Raw genomic sequence first — 25,049 nt, forward strand, 5'->3', positions numbered from 1 at the left:
TATATTTTCTAACTTTATTTTTATGTAATCAACTTCATTAAATTCTTACTAATCCTAATTTACCTGTAAATTTTCTCAGGTTTTTCACTCTAGATAATCATATAATCTACAAAAAGAAAAAGGTAGTTTGGGGGTTTTTTTGTTTTAACCCGTAAACCAGTTATTACTTTTCCTTACTATATTCCTAGGACTGCAGTATTGATTGGACTTAGTGACAGTAGAATCTTGTTTAATCTTGTTCCTGATTTTAATGGGACTGCTTTTAAGATTTTACCACTAGTACGTTTGCTGTAGATTTTCGGTAGGTAGCTTTTTAAAGATTATAAATGTTCCCTTATGGTCTTAATTTGCTAAAGAGTTTTTATCAAATGGGTACTGGATTTATGAAATGCTTTGATGATATGGGTTTTCTCTCTCAATGTCTTGATATGTTGAATTACAATATGATCTAATGTTGAAACATTCTTGAATTGTGTTAAAACCATCTTGGTTATGATATTTTTTAATGTATTGATTTTATATCTAATGTTTGTTTTAGAATTTTTATATCTATGTTCTTGAGTGGGATTGACCTGTAATTTCTTTTTTTAATTGTAGGTTTGAAGATCTGTTTAGCTTTTCTGTTTCTTTTTGAGGCAGTTTTGGTCACACTGTTCTAAGAAATTATTCATTTTAACTAAATGGCAAAATCTATTGGCATGAATTTGTTCACACTATTTTATATTTTAATGTCTTGCTAGAGATTTGTCATAATATTTTTCAAAGAACCAACTTTTGCCTTTGTTGATCTTCTCTTTTGTATCTTTTTTATTCTATTATTATTACTTTCATCCTATTTTCTTTTTTTACTTTTAAAAAGAATGTTTTGCATTTGAATATTAGCTCATTAGTTGTCAGTCTTAGTTGTCAGTCTTTCTTCTTGTCTAATGTAATCTGTTAAGGCTGTAAAGTTAACTCCAAGTATTGTTTAGCTGCATTCCAAACTTATAAAACTTTATTGAGATGAAATTTACACACTGTAAAATTCACCCTTCGTAAGTTTACAATTCAGTGATTTTTTTGTATATTTACAGAATTGTGCAACCATCACTACAGTCTAATTTTAGAAAATTTCCATCACCCCAGAAAGAAACCTCCTGCCCATTAGCAGTCATTTTCCATTCTGACCACAACCCCAGGCAACCATTTCAACCAAATTCATGCCAATAGATTTTATCGGTTAGATAAAATGAATCATTTCTTAGAACAGTGCGACCAAAACTGCCTCAAAAAGAAACAGAAAAGCTAAACAGATCTTCAAACCTACAGTTAAAAAAAGAAATTACAGGTCAGTTCCACTCAGGAACATAGATATAAAAATTCTAGAATAAACATTAGATATAAAATCAAAGTATTAAAAAAAATCATAACCAAGATGGTCTTAACACAATTCAAGACTTTTTCAACATTAAAATGTAATATAATTCAGCATATCAAGACACTGAGAGAAATGAGAGAAAAATCTCCCTTTACAATGGTGGATTTATTCATTTCTTATTATTGTCAATTTTGTTTTATATATTTTAGGTTATTAGGTGCGTACATCATTTCTTCCTGGAAAATTGAATCTTAACATTTTGCAATGACCCTTTTTATGTTTAACAAGTTTAAAATTTGTTTTGCCTGATAATATAGCTACACCAGCATTTTTTTGGGAGGATGTCTTGTCTTATCCTTTTATTTTTAACTGTCTTGTAACTTTTTGCTTTAGATGGGTCTCTTGTAATAATAACGTACATACTAATATATAGGTAGATTATCTTTTTAATCCGGTTTGAAAATTTTTTGTCTTTTAATCAGTGCGTTCAGTCTAAATTACATTTATCGTGATTGCTGATATATTTGGGTTTACTTCCCTCGTCTTACTTTGTGCCTTATTTTTGTCCTGTTCTAAATGTTTATTTTCTTTTCTGTCTTTTTTTTTGGCTTGATCAAGCTTTAATTTTCTTATCTTCTGCCCTCTACTTGTTCATTACCTTTAATTTTATTAAACATTGTGTAATAGAGTATTTGAATCATAAAAGTAGATAACTTATATTCTCATACTCATCAACAATTAACTAGCATTTTATAAATTTAGTTTTATCTTATTCTCCCCCCCACCCAGCACACACACACACACACACACACACACACACACACACACTTTCCTCCTGAGATATTTTAAAGGAAATGTCAAAGATCATATTATTTCACCAATAAATAATTTTTTCTCATATGACCACAATTACAATAATCCTTAATATCATCTAAGACTAATCCTTCAAATTTTTGGTCCTTTAAAATTTCTTTGTATATTTGATTTTTCAGATCAGAATTTAAATAAGATCTACATATGGCATTTGGTTTATAAAGCCAATTCTCTATTCTCTTTTTTCCCCCATTTTTTTTTCATGCTATGTATTTGTGGAAGAAACCAGGTCATTTGTTCTGTAAAATTCTCTTCAAGATATTTTTTAACGTCTTGTAAACTGGTTTTAAAAGACTCAGGTTCCATTCCCTATTTTTCGTCTTCATCTGTCAGAGATGCGTTCTGGATATTTCTTCACATCCACTTTCTGTTCACTATTCTTCAGCTATGTCTTTTCAGACCTGTCATTAAATTTTTAGTTTCAACTACATTTTTTTATTTTTAAAGTTAACTAGATTCTTTCGAATATGCCTAGTATCTTATGGTGCTATCTTAGCCCTTGCTCATTTTTTTAACTCTCACTATTTCTTTAAGCATATTAAACAGGTTTGTTTTATATCCAATAATTCAGTATGTATAAAATAATCCCTGATGGGTCTAATTCTGCTCTTTATCGTTTCTGCTGAGTCACACTTGCAGTGTTTTGTCCTATGTGTTTTATAATTTTGGATTGTGTGTCCTATTCAGCTGGGCTTTTCCTGAAGCGATACTTGAAAATCTGCTCTAGAGTCACGTCTCTCTAGAGAGGATTTGCATTCACTTCTGCCAAGTCACCCAGAAGAACTTGGAGTGAATTTCTTGGCTTAGAGGTCCTCAGGCCACATGGATAATTAAAATAACCCCCTGAACCCACATGAGAGTGGTCTGAAATTATAAACTCTTTGGGGAGACGCTTTTTCTACCTAGACCTCATACCTAGACTGACAAATTTCTTTGTCTCCTTTTGCCAGTGGGCAGATTGGGGGCAGGGGGAGGCAGAGACTCACCAGTTTTCTTAATTTGTAGCACTTTGAAGGTCTGGCTTTATGTGAACGATTTCAGTTCTGATAATCTAATAACAATGTTTGTTATCTTTTATGCGTTGATTTTAGGCTTTTCATAGCGGGGGCATTTGGGAGGAGATTCAATCCACCACATTTCAGGAACAAAACTGTGTTCTTTTAAAACACTAATGCCGAGGGGAGAAAGGAGAATAAAACCTCAGGAAAGAATTTAAGGGAGAGGAAGTGAGATGGCTACGCGGGCTCCTTGCCCATGAAAGAGGCGCTTCCCCATCTGCGTGCATGAGTCGCCACTCCTTACGAATCAGCCACCAGAGAGGCTTCCCCATTTACACCTGATACGAAACGACAGCGAGGATCAGGCGCTCTAGTCCTTTCTGTCTCCAGGTTTTCCCTGACCTCCCTGCCATCCCCAATCCACGGGATTCCTCCAGCTTAGATTTTCTCCCTTCTTTCAGGTTTTGCATAACAAAAATGTAACTACAGAACCATTCTCTTTAGAGTCTCATGTTCCTCGCTCTCTGCAATGTACTTTTATAGGGACCATTTCATAAACACTGTCAACAGTGATGGTATAAGGCGGGGCCCAGGAGGTAGACAGAGATGGCTCTGCTGAGTTGAACCTGTGCTGTGCAGTGACCAGGTTCTAACCACCTTAGAATCCATCGGTGTCCCTGTCATTAGGGAATTAGTCCCAACTCTCTTTGAGCCCAGTCCTATATGTCTTGTCAATCTCACCTCTTCAGGTAGTGAGTTCTGTAAGTTCATTACTCACTATTTGAAACGCTTTTTATTTATTCCCCAACTTAGCCAAGTTTCAAAATGTGAAGAAGAGTGAAAATATGTCTATTCATCACTAAATTATCCTTGTTGATGGAGGGCAACAAAGGCATAGAGAGCTATGACAATCTTTTGGGGAGGGAGATTTAGAGTATGATTTGCTACTAAATATTGACCTGTAGCACTATCTGAAGACCATAACAAAATTAAAACTACACCCTAAAGGCATCTTTAACCTGTAAATTAGTTGGAGTTCCCCTTCCCTAGGTCCTCCTTGTTCCCAGCTTTATTTTGTGGACGGCATTTCTTCTCACCGTTGCAAGGTACCTACCTAATAGAATCTCCTTATCCCATCCCTTCCCCAGTTTGCTTGATGTTTTGGTTCATAATTTCTTCTTTTTCAACTATTTCTTAAATAATTTTTTACTTTTCAGTTATAGCCGGTATACAATATTGTATTAGTTTCAGGGATATAACATATTTATACAACTTCCAACGTGATCACCCTGATAAGTCTGGGACCTATCTGATATCATACATAATTATTGCAATGTAAATGACTTTATTCCTTACACATCCCGGTGACTTTTGTATCTACCAATTTGTGCTTAATCCCTCTCCCTTTTCACCCATCTTCCCAACCCCCCTCCCATCTGGCAACCATCAAAATGTTCTCTGTATGTATCTATGAGTTGGTTTCTGTTTTGTTTATTCATTTATTTTGTTCATTAGACTCCATATATAAGTGAAATCATGTGGCATTTGTCTGTCTTTGTCTCGTAATTTCTTAAGAGACTATTAAATAATTAAGACCTAATTAATTGAGTTAATTACTATAAGTAAACTACAGTGCCCATAATAGTTAGCTGTGTTTATTTTAAAATGTAAGTGGTAATGAATTAGGGCTGAATAAACAAAAGGTGCATTTACGGTTGATCCGTTTTATGTTATTTTCGTCTTTAGTGGCTCTGGATACCCTTCGATGCTAGTGGACATTGAGCACTTAACAGTATTCCTGGTCCTGTTCTAGTGCTTTCCAGGTGTTACCTCATTTAACTCTCACAACAGGCCGATGTGACAAATACTCCCCATTTCCCCACGGAAGAGGCTGGGCCCAGAGAGGTGACATGAAGGTCACAAAGCTAACGGATGACAGAGTGGTTCACAGCAGCCAGCCTGGCCCCAAAGCCCCTGTTATGCACTAAATGGCTTGTTGTCAACAATTCTTTTTAGACCCCACCACTATCCCCACCTGAGGTTTTAAGTCTGGTTCTTTGAGACTTATTGTCAGCAGATGGAGCGATGCGGAAACCGATTCCGTAGTTGTCCTCATGCGAAATTCTCGTGGATGTGGGTAAACCTAGGAATCCGACATCCTCCGTGGCCAGCTTGCTCACCTCTTCTCCCTTTCAGTTTCTGTTCCAGCAGCTGGGAATGTTGGTGTCCTTTGTGAAGAGCCACATCAGACCTTACATGGATGAAATAGTCACCCTCATGAGAGTGAGTAGAAGTGAATGCTTTGGCCTGTTCATCGGTGTTTGGGTCAAGGAATATTATCCATGTTTGGATAACAGGGACATTTTTCACGGGTCATGGTAGAGCTCTTACAACCCGAAATATAGGCGTGGAGCAAGGCGTCCTTCTGGGTTACGAAAGGTGGAGGAGGAGGGCTGTTGCTGCGGGTGCGAGGTGTGAGATCTGAGGCAGTAGCTTCCGCCGGAAACAGGCTCTGAGGCCTGCTCCTCAGCACAACAAAGCGATTTCACTTTAGCATCTCTACTGTTCCCACGAAAGCTCCTTCTTACCGCCCCAAAAACCATGGCCTCAGCGAGCACCGGGGATTGGATTTTCCTTGGGCTATGAAATACAAAGGACTGCTGTTAGGCGCTGGGGAAGAAGGCAATGCTGCACCCTGCTGCCTTCAAAAGCGTAGCCGCCGCCTTCTGACACCCACTGCGAATGAGGAAAGGCTCGCGCCCCAGATTTTGTAACGTGCTTTTTAAACAGGCGCAGGGGGCTCCCCCACTGATGGCAATATCGATTTTCTGTGTGAGGGGGAGACCTGCTTCCTACGCTTCTATACAATTTAAACGTCTGCTGGGAAGGTTGCTTTGCAGAGATGGCTGTGTCCTCAAAGACTTAAAGGCACTTCTTCCGGTGACTTGTTCTTCTCCACCAGACCTTTGTAGTTAGCTCGGAGGAAGCAGCAGGACGGAAATCAAAGTGGCTGGCTGCAAAAGTGGAACTTCCCCAAAACTAGGTCTTGGAAATGAAAAACTCCTACATGTATAAATAGTTAAAGCTGCTGTTCCCTGACTCCTGCCACAGAGGCCTCTGTACCAGGAGGAGTTAGACAGCAAGTCGTGCAGAGCCCCATGGTGTGCTTGTTGGCGGTAGGGGGTGGGGGGGTGGGGGGGAGACAACACACGTGCTCGGTGTTTGAAGCCGAAGTAATCTGTGCCTTATGACCAAAAGGGGTTTATGACCAAAACGGGTTTGAGGCAAGGAGCCTTACAGCTACCAAACACAGCTTTCATTGCTTCCAAGGTAGAGAAGGTACAGCAGGCTCTTGTTTTGGCTGTTGATCCTGGGCGCTTTAATGAGCTCCCCCAAGCCCAGCAGGAGAATGCTCTGTGAGCAGGGATCCAGCCGACATCCCGCATCTCCGGGCGGGCCACTTGGCTCCTCTGAGGTAGAAAAACCCCTCTGAGGAGCTAACGGTCATAGTGGGGAGATAGGTGGGCTCTCTCTGAAGAAGACAGTGTGGTCCAAGGGAATGAACATCACAAACCATGGAGGCCGTAAAATCTGTGGTGTGTCTTTGGAAAAGCTCTTTACCCAGAGAAAATAATTTTTTCAGAGAAAATATGTCTCCGTCCAAGCCAAGAAAAAGCGTTTTACCAGCATCTTTTAGGGTGGTTTTTATTTTCTAAACTATTATGCTTTAAACTTTTTTTTTAATAAAAATACATTATCCTTCTATGAAGCCTTTATCCTGAGAAGTTATCCTTTTTTTATCAACTCCTACTCTGAATTATTTGGGGGCGCAAGAGTAATAACGGCATGCGTTGCCATCATTAGAGTTTCTGTTATCACTGTCTCCTCCTCTGCAGATATTTTAAAAGGCCGTAGTCGACTGCTTTTTTAGTTGACTTGAAATGACAGCTTTTTCTGGAGTCAGAGACTTGAACCAATTTGCCTTACAACTTCTGAGGCAGGATCTGTGGCCAACTGACCAAGTTTTTTTTTCAGTAACTTATGTGGAATATAATTGTATGGGTATAGAAAAGTGCTCTTCTTATGGCACTATCCAGGCCCAACACTTACATGGGACATATGCCAGATGCCATCTAGCAAAGTCTTACTCTAGAAAGGGCAGGAAATCTTATTAAAGCTGGAATCACCTTCTGGTAGAGAGGCCGTGATACCCAAAGTAAAGACTCCACCTGGACGACTTACGAGCTCCTGGAGTGACGTAGACGTATTCGTTCATTCTGTATGTGTGTGTTTGGGTGGCTAGAATACGCCAGGTGCTCTTCTTGATTCTGGGGAGACAGACGGAACAAAGAGCTTTCTTGGCCTTAACTAGCTTACAGTCTAGTAGAGGGAGGGTGACAAAGAAAATTAAGTATTGCAGGTGCTAGGAAAGAGGAGGGCAGAGGGACCCAAAATGGATAGTGGAAGGAGAACAGGAAAGCCTTCGTAGGAGAAGCAAGGCTTGAGCCAGGTCTAGAATGACAGATGGGGCTTAGCTGAGCAAGAGCTGGGATTCTAGGCAAAGAGCAGCACGAGCAATGCACAGAGGAGGGAAGGAGCCTTGTGCGTTTGGAGAAATGCCATTTAATTTGTTCACTGTGAGTGTGACGGTATGAGCAGGGCAGGGAAGGGGTTCATCTTGGGGCAGACCCCAGACTGTGTTCACTACACTGTTCCTGCTTTTTGGCCATCTCAGTCCTTGGTTTGTATTTCAGCAGAATGATACCTGGCTTTGCTCCTGTGTCTCCCCTCTTTACAGGAATTCTGGGTCATGAACACCTCGATCCAGAGCACGATCATTCTCCTCATTGAGCAAATTGTGGTCGCTCTCGGGGGTGAATTTAAGCTCTATCTGCCCCAGCTTATCCCGCACATGCTGCGAGTCTTCATGCACGACAACAGCCCAGGCCGCATCGTCTCCATCAAGGCGAGTAACCCGGGGCACCCTCTAGAGAGGTTTTTAGCATCCGCCCAAGTCCCTGGCTGGTCAGCTAGGAGGCCAGACCCTGTTCTGAGTGACAGGGCGTTGCTCGACCCACAAGACTGACTCCAAAGAGTGCTAATAGCCGCCGTGTGCAGCTTACTGTTTACGGTTATGGAATGTTTACAGTCCTCCGCGATTATCCTCATGTTCTGTTTCCTTTAATGGATTATTCTTGGTAAATGTTTTATCGCAGACCAGTTTTCTCTATGGTCCAGCAACAGATCCTTCTCAACTGAAATAAGCTCAGAGAAAGCACAGTAATATATAGGCAAAATAAAATGAGGAGGAGAAATGCCACCCAAAGAATGTAGTTCAAAGCCACTTAATAAAGGCTTCTCAGAGTCCTTCCCGAAGCTCAAATTGTCCACAGCACTGCCTCCTCCAGGTACTTAGAGACTTGGTACCTGACTGTATTTGTTCATCACGTGCTTTTGCTCCCATTTGCAGTTGCTGGCTGCAATCCAGCTGTTTGGTGCCAACCTGGATGACTATCTGCATTTGTTGCTGCCCCCCATCGTGAAGTTGTTTGATGCCCCTGAGGTTCCACTGCCATCTCGAAAGTAAGCACCTGCCCTTCGGGACTGACAACCATCAAGCTTCTGATGTTTTGTTGACAATGTCTTTTTCTTAAGTTCCCAGGCCATCTTTCTATTTGTTGTTCTTGTTGTTGTTATTTCAACTCCCGTTATTTTAGCCCATAAATGTCCCAGGTTTATGGAAATCTTAACTGTCCCCACCCCACTGGAATATTTGTTGGACCGTGTTACCCAAAATACCTCAGAAGCCATTCCTTCCCATTCGCTGCCCATTGTCAAGGTAACCCTCAGCCACCTCTCTTACGTTGGGACTGTACGTTAGCAATTACTGTATGTTAGCGGTTGTCGTAGGGCAGCGTTAGAGACGGTGGACCGCCTGACGGAGTCCCTGGACTTCACTGACTACGCCTCCCGGATCATTCACCCGATCGTGCGAACACTGGACCAGAGCCCAGAACTGCGTCCCACAGCCATGGACACGTTGTCCTCACTTGTCTTTCAGCTGGGGAAGAAGGTAAGACAGGAGTCCCAGGCAGATGTGCTCCCCCGCCTGCGCTTAGGAAGAAGACCTTGTGAACTTCTCCACTTGTAGGTCTGTAGGTCCCCAACCTCTGTCAGAGAACTAGGAATTATTTGCACTTTTATTTTCTTTCATTTATTCAGCTAGTATTTATTGAGCCATCTATCTATGTGGGGTAAGTGCCGTTCTGGGGATGACACAGTAAATAGAATGATGTCCTTATTTTCACAGAGCTTACGTTCCGATGAAGCAAAGCTAACAAGCACAGTTTGTCTCGTAAGGGTGATGGTGGGGGTGGGAGAGATGCTGCTTACGCAGGGCGGGCAGAGAAGACCTCTGATAAGCTGACATCTGAGCAGAGACCTAAATAAAGTAAAGGCTCCAGCCCAGGGAGTTGGATGCAGACAGAAGGAATAGGGAATGCAAAGATGCGAGCTGGCAGCATGCTTGAAGGTTCAAGGAATTGCAGAAGGCAGTGTGACTTCAGAGGAGGGAACGAGGGGAAGCGCAAGGAAAAGGTCAGAGATGGGGCGGGGCTGGGGCGGGGCATGGACACCTAGGTACTTAGGCCAGTGAGTCTCAAAATGTGATCCCAGGTGAGCAGTGTCCTCATCTACATAGCTGAGAACTTATTAGAAAATGCAGTCTTGGGCCTCGCCCCCAGCCCTCTGAACCAGAAACTCTGGCTGTGGAGCCCAGCAAACTCTGGTTTTATGAGCCCCCAGGTGACTCTGATGCCATTTCCACATCACTGTTACAGGCCATTGTAAATACTTTGGCTTTTCCTCTGAGCCGAGACTAGAGGTCTTTGGAGGATTTTGAGCACAGGAGGGCTGTGATCCGACCTCCCATTTCTAAGTGATTACTGTCCGTGCCACGTGGAAGAACAGGCTGAGCCAAGAGTGGAAGCAGAGAGACTGCTCAAAGGCTATTGCAGTAAAACCCAGACGGAAGATGAAAGGGATGAGATTTGTAGCAGGAGTGGGTAGAAAGTGATTCTTCTGAATACTATGGAGCTAGCCCCAAACCCAGAAGAAATAGCTATAATGTAGTAATGGTAATTCTCTTCTCTGCTTTCCACTCTCCGAAGTCATGGTTTCTCATCTCCTTCCTCTTCTGTCATAGTACCAAATTTTCATTCCGATGGTGAATAAAGTTCTGGTGCGACACCGAATCAACCATCAGCGCTACGATGTCCTCATCTGCAGAATTGTCAAGGTGAACTGCACTTTGTTTTTGTTTCAGAGTCCCCCCTTGTCTTTCCCATCGGTATTCTTGTAATCTTAGTTATGGGAGTATATCTAGCTTTTTAGTTCTCAACTAGCGATTGGCAAACTTGCTGTGTAAAGACGGTACATTTTTTCAGCTTTGCAGGCTGTGTGGTCTCTGCTGCAGCTGCTCAGCTCTGCCCCTGCAGCCTGAAAGCAGCCACAGGTGCACGTAAATGAGTGAGCCTGGCCTCGTTACAGTGATATTTTATTTTATGGACACCAAAATATAATTCTCTAATAAGTTCCGTGTGTTACAAAATATTAATCTTTTTTTTTTTCAACCATTTCAAAATGTAAAAACCATTCTCGGCTTTCGGGCCACACCAGCACAGAAAGTGGGCTCTTTGCTGGCCCTGCTCCTTGTCACTTTTATCATTGGTCACGATTGCTTCCTGTCTGCCAGTTGCGTGCTCATACTGGTGTCAGTGCTTGTCAGTGGTCAACGGCGGGGAGTTCAGCCCACCCATGACGCGTTTTGTCCATCCACGGAGCCATACCTAAGTCCTGGCTCTTCCAGAAGGCGTGGCCCTCCCAAGGCTAAGGGCGTTCTCTAAAGTGGGTGCCGCTTGTGGGGTCTCAGGCTTTGTCTCTACCTCTCCGGTTACAGGGCTACACCCTTGCCGATGAGGAGGAGGACCCTTTGATTTACCAGCATCGAATGCTGAGGAGTGGCCAAGGGGACGCGTCGGCTAGTGGGCCGGTGGAGACGGGACCCATGAAGAAGCTGCACGTCAGCACCATCAACCTCCAAAAGGCAGGTCCATGGTTTCTGGGGCGCCTGGGAAGGAGAGCCCTGCTCTCATTCAGAACCTTCAGCTCTTGCTACCTTCAGTGTAAAACGACCAAAATCCAGCCCAAGCATTTTCCTGAATATCTAGATACCAGGAGCTTAAGTCGTTTTATCTTTCTCAGGGTGTCTGAATTATAAAATGTTTTTTATCAGTGGAAAAATAAAGAACAGTCTCCTTTTGTGCTTCCTTAGAGCTTTGATAGTAGAGCACTTTGTTGCAAATGACAGTCTGTTTTTGTTTTGTTTTTTTACATGAATGGAGCACAACCAGCGAACCTCCTGATGAGCACTGAGGCTGATGCAGGCTCTTTAAAGCAGAGCTTATCAAACTTCTCAGACTCACGGGGCTTACCAAATACTGGGGAGCTTGTCAGAATGCTTATTTTTATTCAGGCAGTTCGAGGTTGGGCCTGATGTTCTGCATTTCTAACGAGCTCCCAGATGATGCCCATGCTCCTAAGTAGTGACATTTTAAATCTTTGCAGATAAGTGCTAAATTCTCTATGCTAACCAAAGCCTGGATATAACCAGCTTCTCACTATATATGCCATCAGTCATCCACTTAAAAACAGGCAGTTTCAAAACCTCTGTGATGGATCTGAGCACAATAATCATAGTTACATCACTGACTTTTAATAAACATACCAGGTTGCTTATTTTCTCCATTTTACGTTAGTCTTTAGTGCTTCTGGTGAGTGTAAGCAGCTCCCGGCTTGGATTTCAACATGGTTATCCTCTTTATTAGCAGCCCACCCAAGGCAGCTGCACTTCATGTGCAGAGGCAGATAGCAGTAAAGAACTGGGCAGGACTGGGTCCCAGCCGACTCGTTCTCTCCAGCCAAGGCCATGAAGGTTGGAATACAGACCTGTGTGCCCATGTTCATACACAGCTTCGGAACACTTGGGATTTATTACTGCGGTGTCTGTCTTGACCTGCACAGACAACTTGAAGTGACCTCTGCCCAGAGACATTTGATGTTTTAAGATGGTGTGCTGAGAGATCCCTGGGCCAGGAGTGGCGCTGCTTTCCCTCTGGGGGTTTTGTGACTACTGATCCGGGACTTTGGGAGGAAGAGAAAGGTCATCAGTCACCTGGCATTCCCAGGCAGTTTTGAGGCCACCGCGCTGACACCTCACACTTGAGGGAAGGCCGGGCAAGGAGGCTGGATGCATATTTCCACCCAGATGTTTTCAGCCTGCCTAGGTTCAGAGTGTCCTTCCAACCAGGCAGCCGTCCACCCCGCTTCAGAGCTTTGGTCTCTATTATAGGAAATTCCCCAGTAGTCTCGTTTGCTTCCAGAAAGTTTTGCTTTCTACCCAGGACTTGAAAAAATAAGCATAACCTTTGCCCAACGGAAAAAAAGAATCTCTAGTTTATCGTACCTGAGAGAACAGATCAAGTTCAAAAACCCTAAGGAAAATCCTCCACAGCTACCTCTCAGCTCCATTTCATCGAAAAGTAAATTGTGTTTCTACATATTTATTTATGTGGTGATAATTAGAGCTTGGTACATTTACCAGTTTTAACCAGGTTTCCGAAAAAAGGTGACTACCTCAGTCACCTTTTATTGGCTGTGCTGCTAGAGGATTTACATGGTACAGCAAATATAAAAACCATTTGTGTATATATACCTCTAGAATGCCTTCCGGGATTTTCAGCAGCTTCTATTGGGCTCACCTTCTCAATGAATAAGCTGGTATCCCACCAGCCTAAACCAGTGTTACCGGATGAGGCCGGCAGTGGCAGATAGGAGCAAAAGGAAACTGGCTGGTGTTTAAACAGTAACTACAGAACCCAGAGAATTAAGAGTTGCTTATGTTTTAAATTAAAGAGCAGCGGGGAAAGGCCCATGTGCGGGACTCAGCCTGATTGATAAGATTGTGCAGTTGTTGTCTCTTAAGCTAAGATTTTTTTAAAGACCCATTTGTCACCATTTATCAAATGGTCACAAAAACCATCGCAGTAACAGCTACCGACATTTGTCAGGCACTGTTGTGAGCACTTTACATGTGTTGATTCATTTAATTTTCACAGTAACACTGTGAATTAGGTGCTGTCATTACTGTGTCCCCATTTTACAGATGTGGACATCGAGGTACTGAAAGGTTAAGTAATGTGCCCAATGTCAGCTAGTAAATGGTGGAGCCAGGATGTGTCCTAGATGGTGTGGCTCCAGAGCTCTGTCTCTTCACCACTGTGCCGAGTTGCTTCTGCTTTGCCCAGACTCATGCTCACTCCTTAGAGGCAGAAGACGTTGGTGATACTTCCTGTGTGTGTCCAGCTTTCAAAGTGCCGTGTGCTCCAGTGCAGCCATCCAGAGACCCATTGTGTAGGGAGGGAGCCAGAATCCATGGATAGCAAAGGACTGATGTCCTCCTTTCACTCAGCAGAACAGGGTCTAAAAGGCAAGTCTTTGGTATCCAGTGTCGCTCTTTCTCCTTAAGGGGTTCTCAGTGATGGGCAGTGAGAATCCTTCACGTAAGTTTTTAATGTGTCTCTTGTATTATCTCTACTTTGGTTTCTGACATAAAATAATAGTTTGTGTAATGTCACTCATTGGTAACTCATCAAAAGCTGTAGCAAGTCTCCAGGTTATCCCCGTGAGGCGATGGCTTGAGTCACTAGTGGTTCGGTGCTGCACCCATGAGGTCTCTATGCCTCCCTGGACCACTTCACTTGAGAGCTTCTTCCCTAACTGTGATTTCCCTACTTAGGGATGATCGACATGTCTGTTCTGCTGGAAAATTCTTTTAAGAATATATTTTAAAAGTTTGGGATTTAGCAGTTAGGGTCAGGCCAGTTCAAAGAGATGTCATTTTGATAATAATTATAACCATTTTTTCTTGCTCTTCTGTCCCAGCCAGGCCTTTAGACACATTATCCCCAGGTAAGGAAGACAGGCTCAGGTGCAGCAGAGAGGGACTAGCCCAGAGTGCCACAGCGACTGAGTGGCAGAGCCAGGGTTCCAACCAGGTGTTTCTAACTTGAGAGTAATAGGCCTTCACACACAGCACTGACTGTGGTCCAAGCACTGTTGTAAGTCCTTTATACGTACATACTTAGTTAATCCCTAAAACACCCTATAAAGTGGGGACTATTATCCCTGTTTTACAGAGGAGGAATCTGAGGCACAGAGGAATTAAGTAACTTGCCCAAGGTCAGACAGCCAATAAGTTACATAACTGGGATTCGCACTTAAGCCACTGAGCTCCAGAGTGTGGCCATTGGCCACTCCACTGTATTGCCCATCTCCAGAGCCCGAGTCTTTCCAGCCACCTCCCTGAGCTGCCCCTGGAGTAGCTCGATGCCTGGAGGGCTCAGCGTCTTGAGCAGAGTTAGAGGGCGCATACTAGAAAGTAAGCATTAAACCTGCTTCTCCTTCTGTCTCCTTCCACCACAGCGCCATATGCCTTGGGCTCACCACTCACCTGGTTATAACATGACTTATGATGGTGTGAACCTGAGCGTTTCCCTCTCCCTATGTGACTCTGCTGTCAGATGAGCCAGTGTCCTAATGCAGAGGGTGCCCAGGGCCCTTCACTCACTGCTAGAGGCCATTAGTCGACTGCAGTCTGAGTGTGACAGTCTTCATCCATTCTGGGTCTGTAGAGCTCTCTGCTTTGTTGATAGTATCCAGCACAAACGAGTTGTAAAACCAGCTTTTGCTGTACCGTGGTATACTCTACAGGTTGCTGTTTTTGCCTCATGGCTTTTAATTCAGTATTTCTCTTGTGTTTGTGCTCTGGGGGAATTTTGTCATAAGAGGTATAATTTTATAAATCAAAGACGTAGAATAATCATTAAAAATATGAGAGCTCTGGACAATTGATGAAGCTCTGGAAGTTGATGGTTTTCCATTGTTGCCTGTGGGGCTACAGGCCTGGGGAGCTGCCAGAAGGGTCTCCAAAGATGACTGGCTGGAGTGGCTGAGGCGGCTGAGCCTGGAGCTGCTGAAGGACTCCTCGTCACCCTCCCTGCGCTCATGCTGGGCCCTGGCCCAGGCCTACAACCCGATGGCCAGGTACGGTATGTCGGCCTCCTGCTTCCCAGCTTCACACTGGGGTCAGGCAGACCAGCGCATAGAAGACGGCATACAGGAATTCGCAATAGCAATAGGGCTAGTCTCTTTAGTTTTGCTAACTTCGGCGGGCGGGAAGTAAAAAGGCAAATTGAAAAAGCTCATATTGCAGGAAAAGCATCCACCTTAACCCTGCTAGTTGACCTTTCCTTAGTAGATTGAGGTCCAGAATTTTAATTACAAAACGACAAAGTCATTTACAACTCTGAAAACAACTATGTAATAGTTTAACATGTTTCTAATAATATATATTCCAATTATTTATTGCTGCATTACAAATACCCCAAAACTTAGCGGTCTAAAACAACAGCCACTTATTTTGCTCACGAATCTACGATTTGGGCAGGACTCGTGGGAACAACTTGTCTCCGCTCTACACTGAGTCAGTGGGGGTGTTTGTCTGTGGGCTAGAAGATATACTTTCAAGCTGGCTTATTCATATGTCTAGCGAGTTGGGGCTGACTGTGGACTTGAATTCCATCCCTGGCTGGGGGCCTTGGTTCCTCTGCAAGTGGATTGCTTGATGGGGTGCTCGGGCTTCCTCGCAGAATACGGGCTGGGTTCAAGAGTGAGTGTCCCCGAGGAAGTGCATGGTATTTGTGTGAGCTTTGAAAGTCACATAGCGTCACTCTGCCATACTCTGTTGTTCAAGGTAGTCACATGCATTCCCTCAGTTTCAAGGGGAGGAGACATGGGTGCCACATCTTAATAGAATAGTAGCAGGATTCCAGGAGAGCATGTGGAACAGGAGAGTTGCAGCCATCTTTCAAAAGTAGAATCTGCCATAAAAAAATGCTGTTTTAAATAGTAAATTATAAATAGCCATAAAAATTTTGGTTTATAAGAAGTTTTAATGCACATAAAAGTTTTTAGGATAATGCAGGTGAATGAAATGGAATACAAAATGGTATAAATTTGCGATTTCAACTATTAAAAATACATCTACGTAGGGAAAAAATTAGAAAGTAATACAACAATGATTAAGGAGGTTTAAGGAGTGATTATTTTCTTTTTTATTCCCTATTTTCCAAATTTTTCTACAATGGACAAGTATCATTTACAATATGGCGTAAATGGGGACTTAATTAACAGATAGTCCTTGTTAGCAAGAAGCAAAAAGCAGGGCGTTTGATTTCGCGTTTGTCAGCACAGCTGGTTTGCTGTTGGAGTGTAGTGAGCAGGCGTGGCTCAGCGGAGTGTCTAGTGACGGGCCCTGAGACTGTGCCTTTGCTGCCATGATTTGGTTCGTCTCATTTCTTTCAAGTATTTTTATAACACTTTAAAAATAGATCCTAGGAATTCTCTGTTTCTGTAGTGTGCATATTTCATGTGGTTAGCTGACTTATATCTCTCTTCTGTTCCAAGACACTTTTGAACACAATGTCACCCAAAAGAGGCTTGTGATAAATATACACATATGTGTTTATCCCCTTAGTGCCAGATATTTTCATTTGGGATCCAATGTGGCCTTGGACCAAGATCAGAAAACTTATTTCTTAATTTATACAGGACTTCTTTCAGTCTTTATGTTATCCTTTAAATTTCAAATGTTGTTTTGCCTATCAGATTCCAAAATTATACACACTGCTCTGACTTAACCTTTTAAATATGTAATAAAAAGTAAACGTAGAGCTATCAAATGCTAAACTCATACATTATAGGCATTTTCTGTAGTTTCCAACTCTCCTCCCCCTACATTCACCAAAAAAGAGAGGGTTGGATTAAAGTTCTTACATCAGGGGTAGCAAATATGTCCCCCCATGGGGTGCTGTCGTGATTTAAAATACTTTCGGTAATGTTAGAAATGGCACCTCTGGTTCCAGGTCCTCGCAGTGCCCCAGCTGTTGGAGATTGGCTCTGACAGCCTTTTAAGACTCACGGAGTTGGATTCTAAATTCGCTAATGCTTCTAATTCTGTTGTCATTTTGTTTGTGGCCACTTAACTAAGGTTTATGGTTATACTTTCTAAAACAGTAGCCGATGCTGCCTTTGCCACTTTCAATTTTAGCCATTTGGACATTGCCTGAGAACTGTCCCAAGAATCATTTGGAGATTATTATTTTCAGAATCTGTTAATGCTAACTTCTGTGTTAGAAGTCGCCTTCCTTTTCGCCCCCTCCAGTGATGAGAAATGGTGCAAAAACTGCCAAGAAACGTGCCTGTGGAGACCAGTTGCTTTTCTCTGCTCTTCTTTCGTCTCCTGCCACCCCCTAACCGTTCCTATATGGCACAATGTCTATACCTGCACTGTAAACTACAGTAGTCACTAGCCACATGTGGTTATTTTAATTTAAGTTAATTAAAATTAAAACTCCAAATTCAGTTCCTCGGTCACACTCACCATAGTTCAAGTCCTCAGTGATCAGTGGCAACCATATCGGACAGGGAAGATACAGATCATTTCCAGCAAGTTCCGTTGGTCAGCTCTGGTCTGTATAGTCAGTGTCAGTGATGCCAGGAGTAGGCCAAAGGGTGTGACTTCGCACCAAGCAGAGGCATCTCCACGTCTTTCTCCACCCTTCTCCGCCTCCAGGGATCTCTTTAATGCTGCGTTTGTGTCCTGCTGGTCTGAACTGAATGAAGACCAACAGGATGAACTCATCAGAAGCATCGAGTTGGCCCTCACTTCACAGGATATCGCTGAAGTCACACAAACCCTCTTAAACTTGGCTGAATTCATGGAACACAGTGACAAGGTGAGACTTTTCCCCATTGTCCAGATGGAGCCTGTCAGGGACCCCGCTGGTGGGAGGGGAGAAGCACTCATGCGGTCCGTTCCCGTTCGTGCTCCGTCTGCCATTTTCCTATGCTATGGGGTTCTGCTCTCCTCCAGGGCCCCCTGCCATTGAGAGACGACAATGGCATTGTTTTGCTGGGTGAGAGGGCTGCCAAATGCCGAGCATATGCCAAAGCACTACACTACAAAGAACTGGAGTTCCAGAAAGGTCCCACCCCTGCCATCCTAGAGTCTCTCATCAGGTAGGCTGTAAACCCTTTTTAATTGCTGCCTTCATCTCAAATGACCTCTCTCTCCCACTATGTTACCAGCTCACCAGAGTCACTTGGAGAGATCAGCTCTGTGAAATCTGCCATCGGGTCTGGCCAGCGCGTTTAAATGAGATGTGGTTGCAGATGGCTCTCCCCAGTATTCTAGTCATAATTGTCATTTCTGTTGACCCTTAGCACTTGGGTTCCTGATGTTTTCCATCCTATGCTGGCTAGTCCCAATGAAATCAGTCTAGAAACAATTCTGTTTCCATAGCAGCCTAGGAGAAATAGATTTTATGTCTGGGTTAGATAGTGCTCTCTGGGGCAGGAGTGAGAGGTTCTGGTTTTTATGCCTCAGAGGCCACCAAGGGCAGGCTGGAGTTTTATTGACTTAATATGTTGGTGCCTTAGTCTACCTCCTCTGGAGTTCCATGACTATAAAAACCAGAGCGAAGTCGGCGATTTAGTGGTCCTTTCCCCCGATTTGGTTGTTTTCTACCCTCATAAGCTGATTTTGAGTCTTCTGGGTATGGGAAAAATAGGTTGTTTCATAAATTTTCTGTCATTATGAAATTATAAGCAGCCTGAAATGTTAACTCTAGCTCCTAGAGAACTGTTCACTTCTCCTAATGATTATCGGAGAATATTAACTCCGGGATCTAATTATCTTCATGTAAATGCGAACATGGTTGATTATTTCACTACAGATAATTTAGGATAAAATCACCCAGCTAATAAGTACCTCTGCTGTGGCTGTGAAACAGTCTGCTGTGTGTGATGCTTCCTTATTTGAGAGCATAATCGAATAGCCAAGTTCTTCGCCAGCTCTGCTTTTGAGTAGATGCTAAAAAGTATTCCTTTAGACACTTTGAAAAGTGACTGAAAAGATAGAGTCATGTTTTTGCCCAAATAAATTGGACTTTGAGAGAATGTTTATTTCTAAAAACATCATGTCAAAACAGTTATAAACATGCCATCCTATGGGTTAGGCTTTAGTTTCAAATTAGGCACAGCAGATGAGAAAACCTGCATTTCTTCCTCCCATTTCTGGCTTAGGTCATGCAGTCTGCTGTGCTAATAGAAAACCTGGTAACTGGATGTAACAACTTGAACATCAGATAACTAGTTTTGTACATTAATTTCCTTGCTAACCTTTTCCTATGTGATACCTCCCTGAAACCTCCCTCATCCCTTCCTCATTCTACCCCAGATTTTCCCCCATACTTGAGATTATCGTAGAAGCATTAATGTTTATGCATATTTGTAGTAGAAAGATATAGTCAGAGGCCTGTAAAAGTGTTCGAGAAGGTTATTTAACTTATTAAGCCAATATAATTGAAAATAAGTCCTCAGAATTTCCTGTAGGTTAATGTTGACTTTAAGGAAACAAACAAACACCTGTGTTCCAAGGTAAAGCCAGTACTTGAAGCTCTGGGGTTTGTTCCTAGTCTGATTCTGCTCAGCTTGCCTCCCTTCAGTCGGTCACCAGACCAAAAGGTCCACCCTTTTTTGTTTCCATTTGTGGCTTTTTATACTGATTTTGTAAAACTGCTTTTCCTAAGCACCACTGTGATGTTCTGCCATTGTTTTCATGGAAGAAAGTTTTAAGAAACAGCCTTAGGCAAAGCTGCTATTGGGGATGTCACTGTCAGCACTCCCCCGACCTCTGGTGAGCTTCGGGGAAACTTTTCCCAGTGATCTGACCAGTGGTGGTTGTGCATCCCTGAGCCACTGCTTTGTCTGATCTTGGGGACATTGCTCTGCATTAATAGATCGACTTCCCTTCCTCCCAGTGGCTCACAGAGAGCTAGCAGCTCAATTCCTGGCCCACCTCTGACAAATTACAGACGTCTTACCTGTTTTGTCAACTGCCCTCCCTGCCTCCAGCTTTAATTTTTTTCCTTCTCTTATTTTCTCTTCACCATTGTCCACTTTTAAAATGCTCATTCACATACATACGTTTGAATCAACTGCCTTAAATTCTTTTTTGAAAACAATCAAACATCCCTGCACAGCAGATTCTTAGTTTTTGTTTTTGTTTTAAAAAGCCGTGCTGTGCTGACAACATTGTTCCCTTGCTGCTGGATCAACCAATCTATCTATTTTCTGCCTATTCACATTTTCCCCATCTGCTCCAGGACAAATTAAATCCATGTGTAATCCGCAAACCAGGGCTAACATTGAGGCAGTGTGAACTAGATTCGTCTCCTCAAAGCTCATATATATCAGAAAGTATAATTACTTCTTAGGGGAACAGAGGATTGAATGGGTATTCCATTTTGGAAACATACATACTCACACACACGCATCGCTTTCACTTGCTTAGCCCATAGCATTAGGGTAAGGTCTGATGGCCTGCTGACTTAGTCCATTTCGGCTGCTGTAACAAAACGACCATAAACTGGTGGATTAAACAACAGACATTTATTTCTCACAGTTCTAGAAGCTGAGAAGTCCAAGATGAGGGTGCCAAGTTGGTTGGGTTCTAGTGAGGTGAGACCCCCTTCTAGGTTGCCAGCTTCTCTCTGTTTAGATGGTGGAAAGCAGAGAAGATGCTCTTTGGGGTCTCTTTTAGAAAGGCATTCACCCCATTCATGAGGACTCTACCTTCATGGCCTAACCATCTCCCAAAAGCTCCCCCCCCACGACACCATCACACTGGCACTTAGGCTTCAGCGTACAAATTTTGTGGGGACACTCCTAGTAGAAGAGAGGGTCTGATCAAAACCAGATGCTTTCACTGCCCAGCCTCTGACACGTGATCCCATTTTAAGAAAATTTTCTGACCGACACATCTGCAGAATTAAAAATAGAAACAGGAGCCAGTGCTTACAGGTGGACATGCAGCTCCAACAACTGCTCGTCAGGCCTGTGCTTTTTCCTACCATTTGTACCTTCTTATCTCACGTCTTAGAGGATGTGCTCAGAGCAGAATGGTCTTTACCTTCAGGAGCAACACTGAGCCCCCCCTTTTGGTTCTGCGGGTTCCGTCCTCTCCAAGGTCAGAGACTGTGCAGACTGTGCTGCGCTCAACTCAGTCCTCGGCGTCCATCAGCCTGCACCAGGGAGGTGCTTCAGAAGCGGTCAGGGTCAGAGTCTGCATCCTGCGGGTTGAGTGGCTGGGGTGTTCTGCGCCTTCTTTAACAACTGTGCTCCCTTTTCCCTCTGTCTTGCTCTCAGAAGTCTTCCCAGGAGGGTGAATGACACAGACACTGGCTGAGAGCCTCTCAGTTTTTTGGTTTTGGTGGGGGTTTTTTAATGGTAACTATTTTTAATTCAATATTAACTTTGTTCAAAAATTTTATGCTTGGTTACTCAAGTTTGTGTATCTAAAAATATGAGCAAGTTTCAGCAACTACAGGTTTTGATTAGCAAAATATAGATGCTTTTCTCCCCTGACTTTATTGGGGAATAATTGACAGATGTAATTATATGTATTTAAAATGTTCAAAGTAATGATGTGATATACATTATGGAATGATTACGAAGGTCAAGAAAATTAACATATCTCACAAAGCTCTGTGTGTGCGTGTGTGTTGAGAAGGCTTAAAATCTTACTCTTGGAAACTTTCAGATATGCAATATACACCATAGTCACCACGCTGTAATACTGGATCCTCAGAACTCATTCATCTAAAACCTGAAAGTTTGTACCCTCTGACCTACATCTCCCCATTTTCCATCCCTTATGTCCTGGCATCCACCATTCTGTTCTCTGCTTCTGTGAAATCAGTTTTTTTAAGCTTACATATAAGTGATACCAAGCAATGTTTTTCTTTCTCCGTCTTATTTTACTTAGCATAATGCCCTCCAGATTCATCCATATTGTCATAAATGACAGAATTTCCTTTTTATGGCTGAGTAATATTTCTGTGTGTGTGACCTTGTTTTAATCCATTCATCTGTTAAAAGATACTTAGACTGTTGTCAGTGCTGCAGTGAACATGGCAGTGCAGATGCATCTTCGAGACAGTGATTTCGTTTCCTCGGGGCATACCTCCAGACGTGGAATTTCTGGGTCGTATGGTAGTTCTCTTTTTAATTCCTTGAGGAGCCTTCCTACTGTTTTCCATGGTGGCTGGACCAGTTTCCATTGCCACCAGCAGTGCCCAGGGTTCCCTTTCTCCACAGCCTCGTCAGCACTTGTTATCTCTCGTTTTGTTTTGTTTTTATAATGCCTGTCCTACCAGGTGCGACGTGATCTCATTGTGGTTTTGAGTTGCTTTCCTCTGATAATTAGTGATGTCGAGCACTTCTTCGTGTGCTTATTGGCCATGTGGATGTCTACTTTGGAAAAGCGGCTATTCATGTCCTTTGCCCAATTTTTAATCAGATTATTTGCTTTTTTGCTATTGAGTTATATGAGTTCTTTATACATTTTGGTTATTAACTCTTTATCAGGGGTTAAGGGTTGCAGATATTTTCTCCCAAACCGTAGGTTGCCTTTTCAATTTATTATTATTTCCTTTGCCATACAGAAGCTTTCTAGTTTGAGGAGTCCCACTCGTTTACTTTAGCTTTCATTGCCTCGAGTCTCAGTTTTGTTTAGTTGTGGGGCGTATGGGAGATGAGAGGATCATCAGGTACTTCTGACTAATAAAGAGCATCTTATGCTCTTTCTTCTCTTCATCTCCTTCTAACCCCCTGATCTTTTTATCCTCTCTTTCCTGGAAGTGTAGTGCTGGCTGCTGAGCATGTCAGATTCCCCTGCCTGCCTTAGGAAGTTAGTCCCATGGAAGCCCTGCTCCAGCATAATTCTTCTCTACTCACATGATTTCTCTGAAAATCCCCAAGGTTCTTGTTTTTGAGGTTTAGTAGGTTTCCAACAATCAAAGGACTGTCGATACAATAAAAAATAGTAAGACTCATGGCTTACCTCACACTGACTGGCTCAAGGGAATGGTTCTTTTTAGCAAGGAAGAATGACTTCTTAAAGGTCAAAATTATTTGACATTTGTCATGGCTAAGACTTCTTTACCTCTAAAAGTTTATTGCAGAAGGAAAAAGAAACTTTGACTGTTTAAAACAATCTATAGTATTTTATTTTTACAAAGCAAAATGCTTATATACAGCATGAGTTAATAACCATTGTGCCATCTACCTTTATTTTTCAGCTTATTTTTATAGACAGGGTAAAAGAGAAAGCTCTTCAAGCTCTTTTCTTAAAAAGTAAATAAAGATGGGTATATCTGTAGACTGAATCGTGTACGGTGGTTTTCCGTAAGCATCCACAGGGGACTTCTCGCTACCTCCCGTTTGAGCCCCCGGCCACTGCTAGACCCACTGCCTGCTTTCAGTGCTGTGTCCTGATTGAAGCTGAGCAGCGGAGATGCTCGGGCCAATTGCAAGGCCCGGTGCCCTCCGGTCAAGGCTCACTTGCGTCAGCTCACCTCCAGCAGAATAGTCTTTGTCTTTAAAATAAAAAATGTGTAGACTGAAGATAGTTTCATTGAATTTAAAAGCAGAAACTCCTCTTTCCCATAACCCTCTTTCACTCCTTTCTCTAATACCCAAGTGCCTCTTCCTCAGAATCAAAATAAATGGTTCTTTAGCAAAGGGACTTGTTTTCTGCCCTCATGTAACCTTAGGCCTTACAAAAAATCGATAAGTGATCTCACAGTTCTTGTTCATTCATAGAAAAATCATGTGGAAAGGCAGCTGCTGCTATATCAGAGATCACAGCAGGTAGAGCTGACTCAGGCCAGCCCCCTGAGAAGTATGTGTCAGGACCCATCGTGTTGAAATACTTCAGCCCGTTTACTGTCCCATCCTCGGTACATACGATTGCATTGTGTCCCTCAGAGACCTACACTCTCCCTGGAGATCACAGGCCATTTTCCAAACATACCCTTCCAGCCTCCCTTCCTCTCCTCCTCCGCCCTTGCCCCACCTCTGTTTGTCTCGGTTTTGCCAGCCCCGCTCCACAGCAGGCCTCCTTTCAGGGCTGGAAGTCTTCTGGGCGGATTTTCATCTCCACCCGTTTGAGGGAGTAGGTGGAGCCATGCCAGCCGTACCAGGTGATGCCGTCCAGGTGCCTGTTGTGCTCACCATGGCGGTAGAAGACTCCGTTGAGATTGGAGTCTGTGCAGCAGTTGTACCAGTACCCACCTGGCACGAGAAACAGACCCGTGCAGTGAGGCGGTGTGTCCCCCCTGGGAAATGGCCGGCGGACCAGACCACAGGGATTTGTGAACTTGTTTTCTGAAAAGCAGCTAAGCAATTAGAGCTGATGTAGAAAAGAGATACCAAAGCTCGAACACCAGCTGTGCAGTTGTAAGTCCCACTTTCTGCTCAGGTGGGACTGTGGGCTGGTACCCGAACTTCCCCCACCCCCACATCTCACCTTTGCGGAGCTGCGCACACTTGTCTAAGCAGTTGTCGTTGTCCTTGTCCTTGGTGCTGAAGGCCGTGTTGTTATGATAGACGAGAGCGTCGTTCCCCACGTTGCCACTGTAGTTCCCCAGGAAGAGGCGATAGCTGTTCAGTTCATTGCCCAGAACAAAGTGGCTGTACTCGGCGTAGCGCAGGTCACCCTCCCAGTCCTGCCAGGGAGGGGGCGGAGCCTGAGAGAACGGCAGCTGGGCGCCATGCCCCAGCCCGCCATGCCCCCAGCC

The 25,049-nt window shown here is 43.3% G+C and overlaps 2 protein-coding genes across 3 annotated transcripts in view; one reads left to right on the top strand and one right to left on the bottom strand.

Moving 5' to 3' along the window:
- MTOR (mechanistic target of rapamycin kinase) overlaps positions 1 to 25,049 on the top strand; it is a 114,960-nt gene that overhangs the window by 30,113 nt on the left and 59,798 nt on the right. The window contains exons 21-28 of the mRNA XM_039842242.1: positions 8,027 to 8,194; positions 8,699 to 8,811; positions 9,139 to 9,301; positions 10,433 to 10,525; positions 11,186 to 11,332; positions 15,248 to 15,390; positions 17,981 to 18,143; positions 18,281 to 18,426. Of these exons, the coding sequence (XP_039698176.1) occupies positions 8,027 to 8,194; positions 8,699 to 8,811; positions 9,139 to 9,301; positions 10,433 to 10,525; positions 11,186 to 11,332; positions 15,248 to 15,390; positions 17,981 to 18,143; positions 18,281 to 18,426 (1,136 nt within the window). The remainder of the gene's footprint in view (positions 1 to 8,026; positions 8,195 to 8,698; positions 8,812 to 9,138; positions 9,302 to 10,432; positions 10,526 to 11,185; positions 11,333 to 15,247; positions 15,391 to 17,980; positions 18,144 to 18,280; positions 18,427 to 25,049) is intronic.
- The window catches only part of ANGPTL7 (angiopoietin like 7), a 6,341-nt gene continuing 4,746 nt past the window's right edge, over positions 23,455 to 25,049 (bottom strand). The window contains exons 4-6 of one of the 2 annotated variants that reach the window (XM_039842234.1): positions 24,779 to 24,977; positions 24,326 to 24,543; positions 23,455 to 23,846 (exon numbers count right to left, since the gene is read on the bottom strand). In XM_039842234.1, the coding sequence (XP_039698168.1) occupies positions 24,374 to 24,543; positions 24,779 to 24,977 (369 nt within the window). In that variant the 3' untranslated portion in view covers positions 23,455 to 23,846; positions 24,326 to 24,373. Of the gene's footprint in view, positions 24,544 to 24,778; positions 24,978 to 25,049 lie in introns of both variants that reach the window. The other variant, XM_039842233.1, reaches the window with a different exon arrangement.

This window comes from Pteropus medius, unplaced genomic scaffold, assembly GCF_902729225.1.
Source record: "Pteropus medius unplaced genomic scaffold, Ma_sr-lr_union100, whole genome shotgun sequence".
Taxonomy (NCBI): Eukaryota; Metazoa; Chordata; class Mammalia; order Chiroptera; family Pteropodidae; genus Pteropus; species Pteropus medius.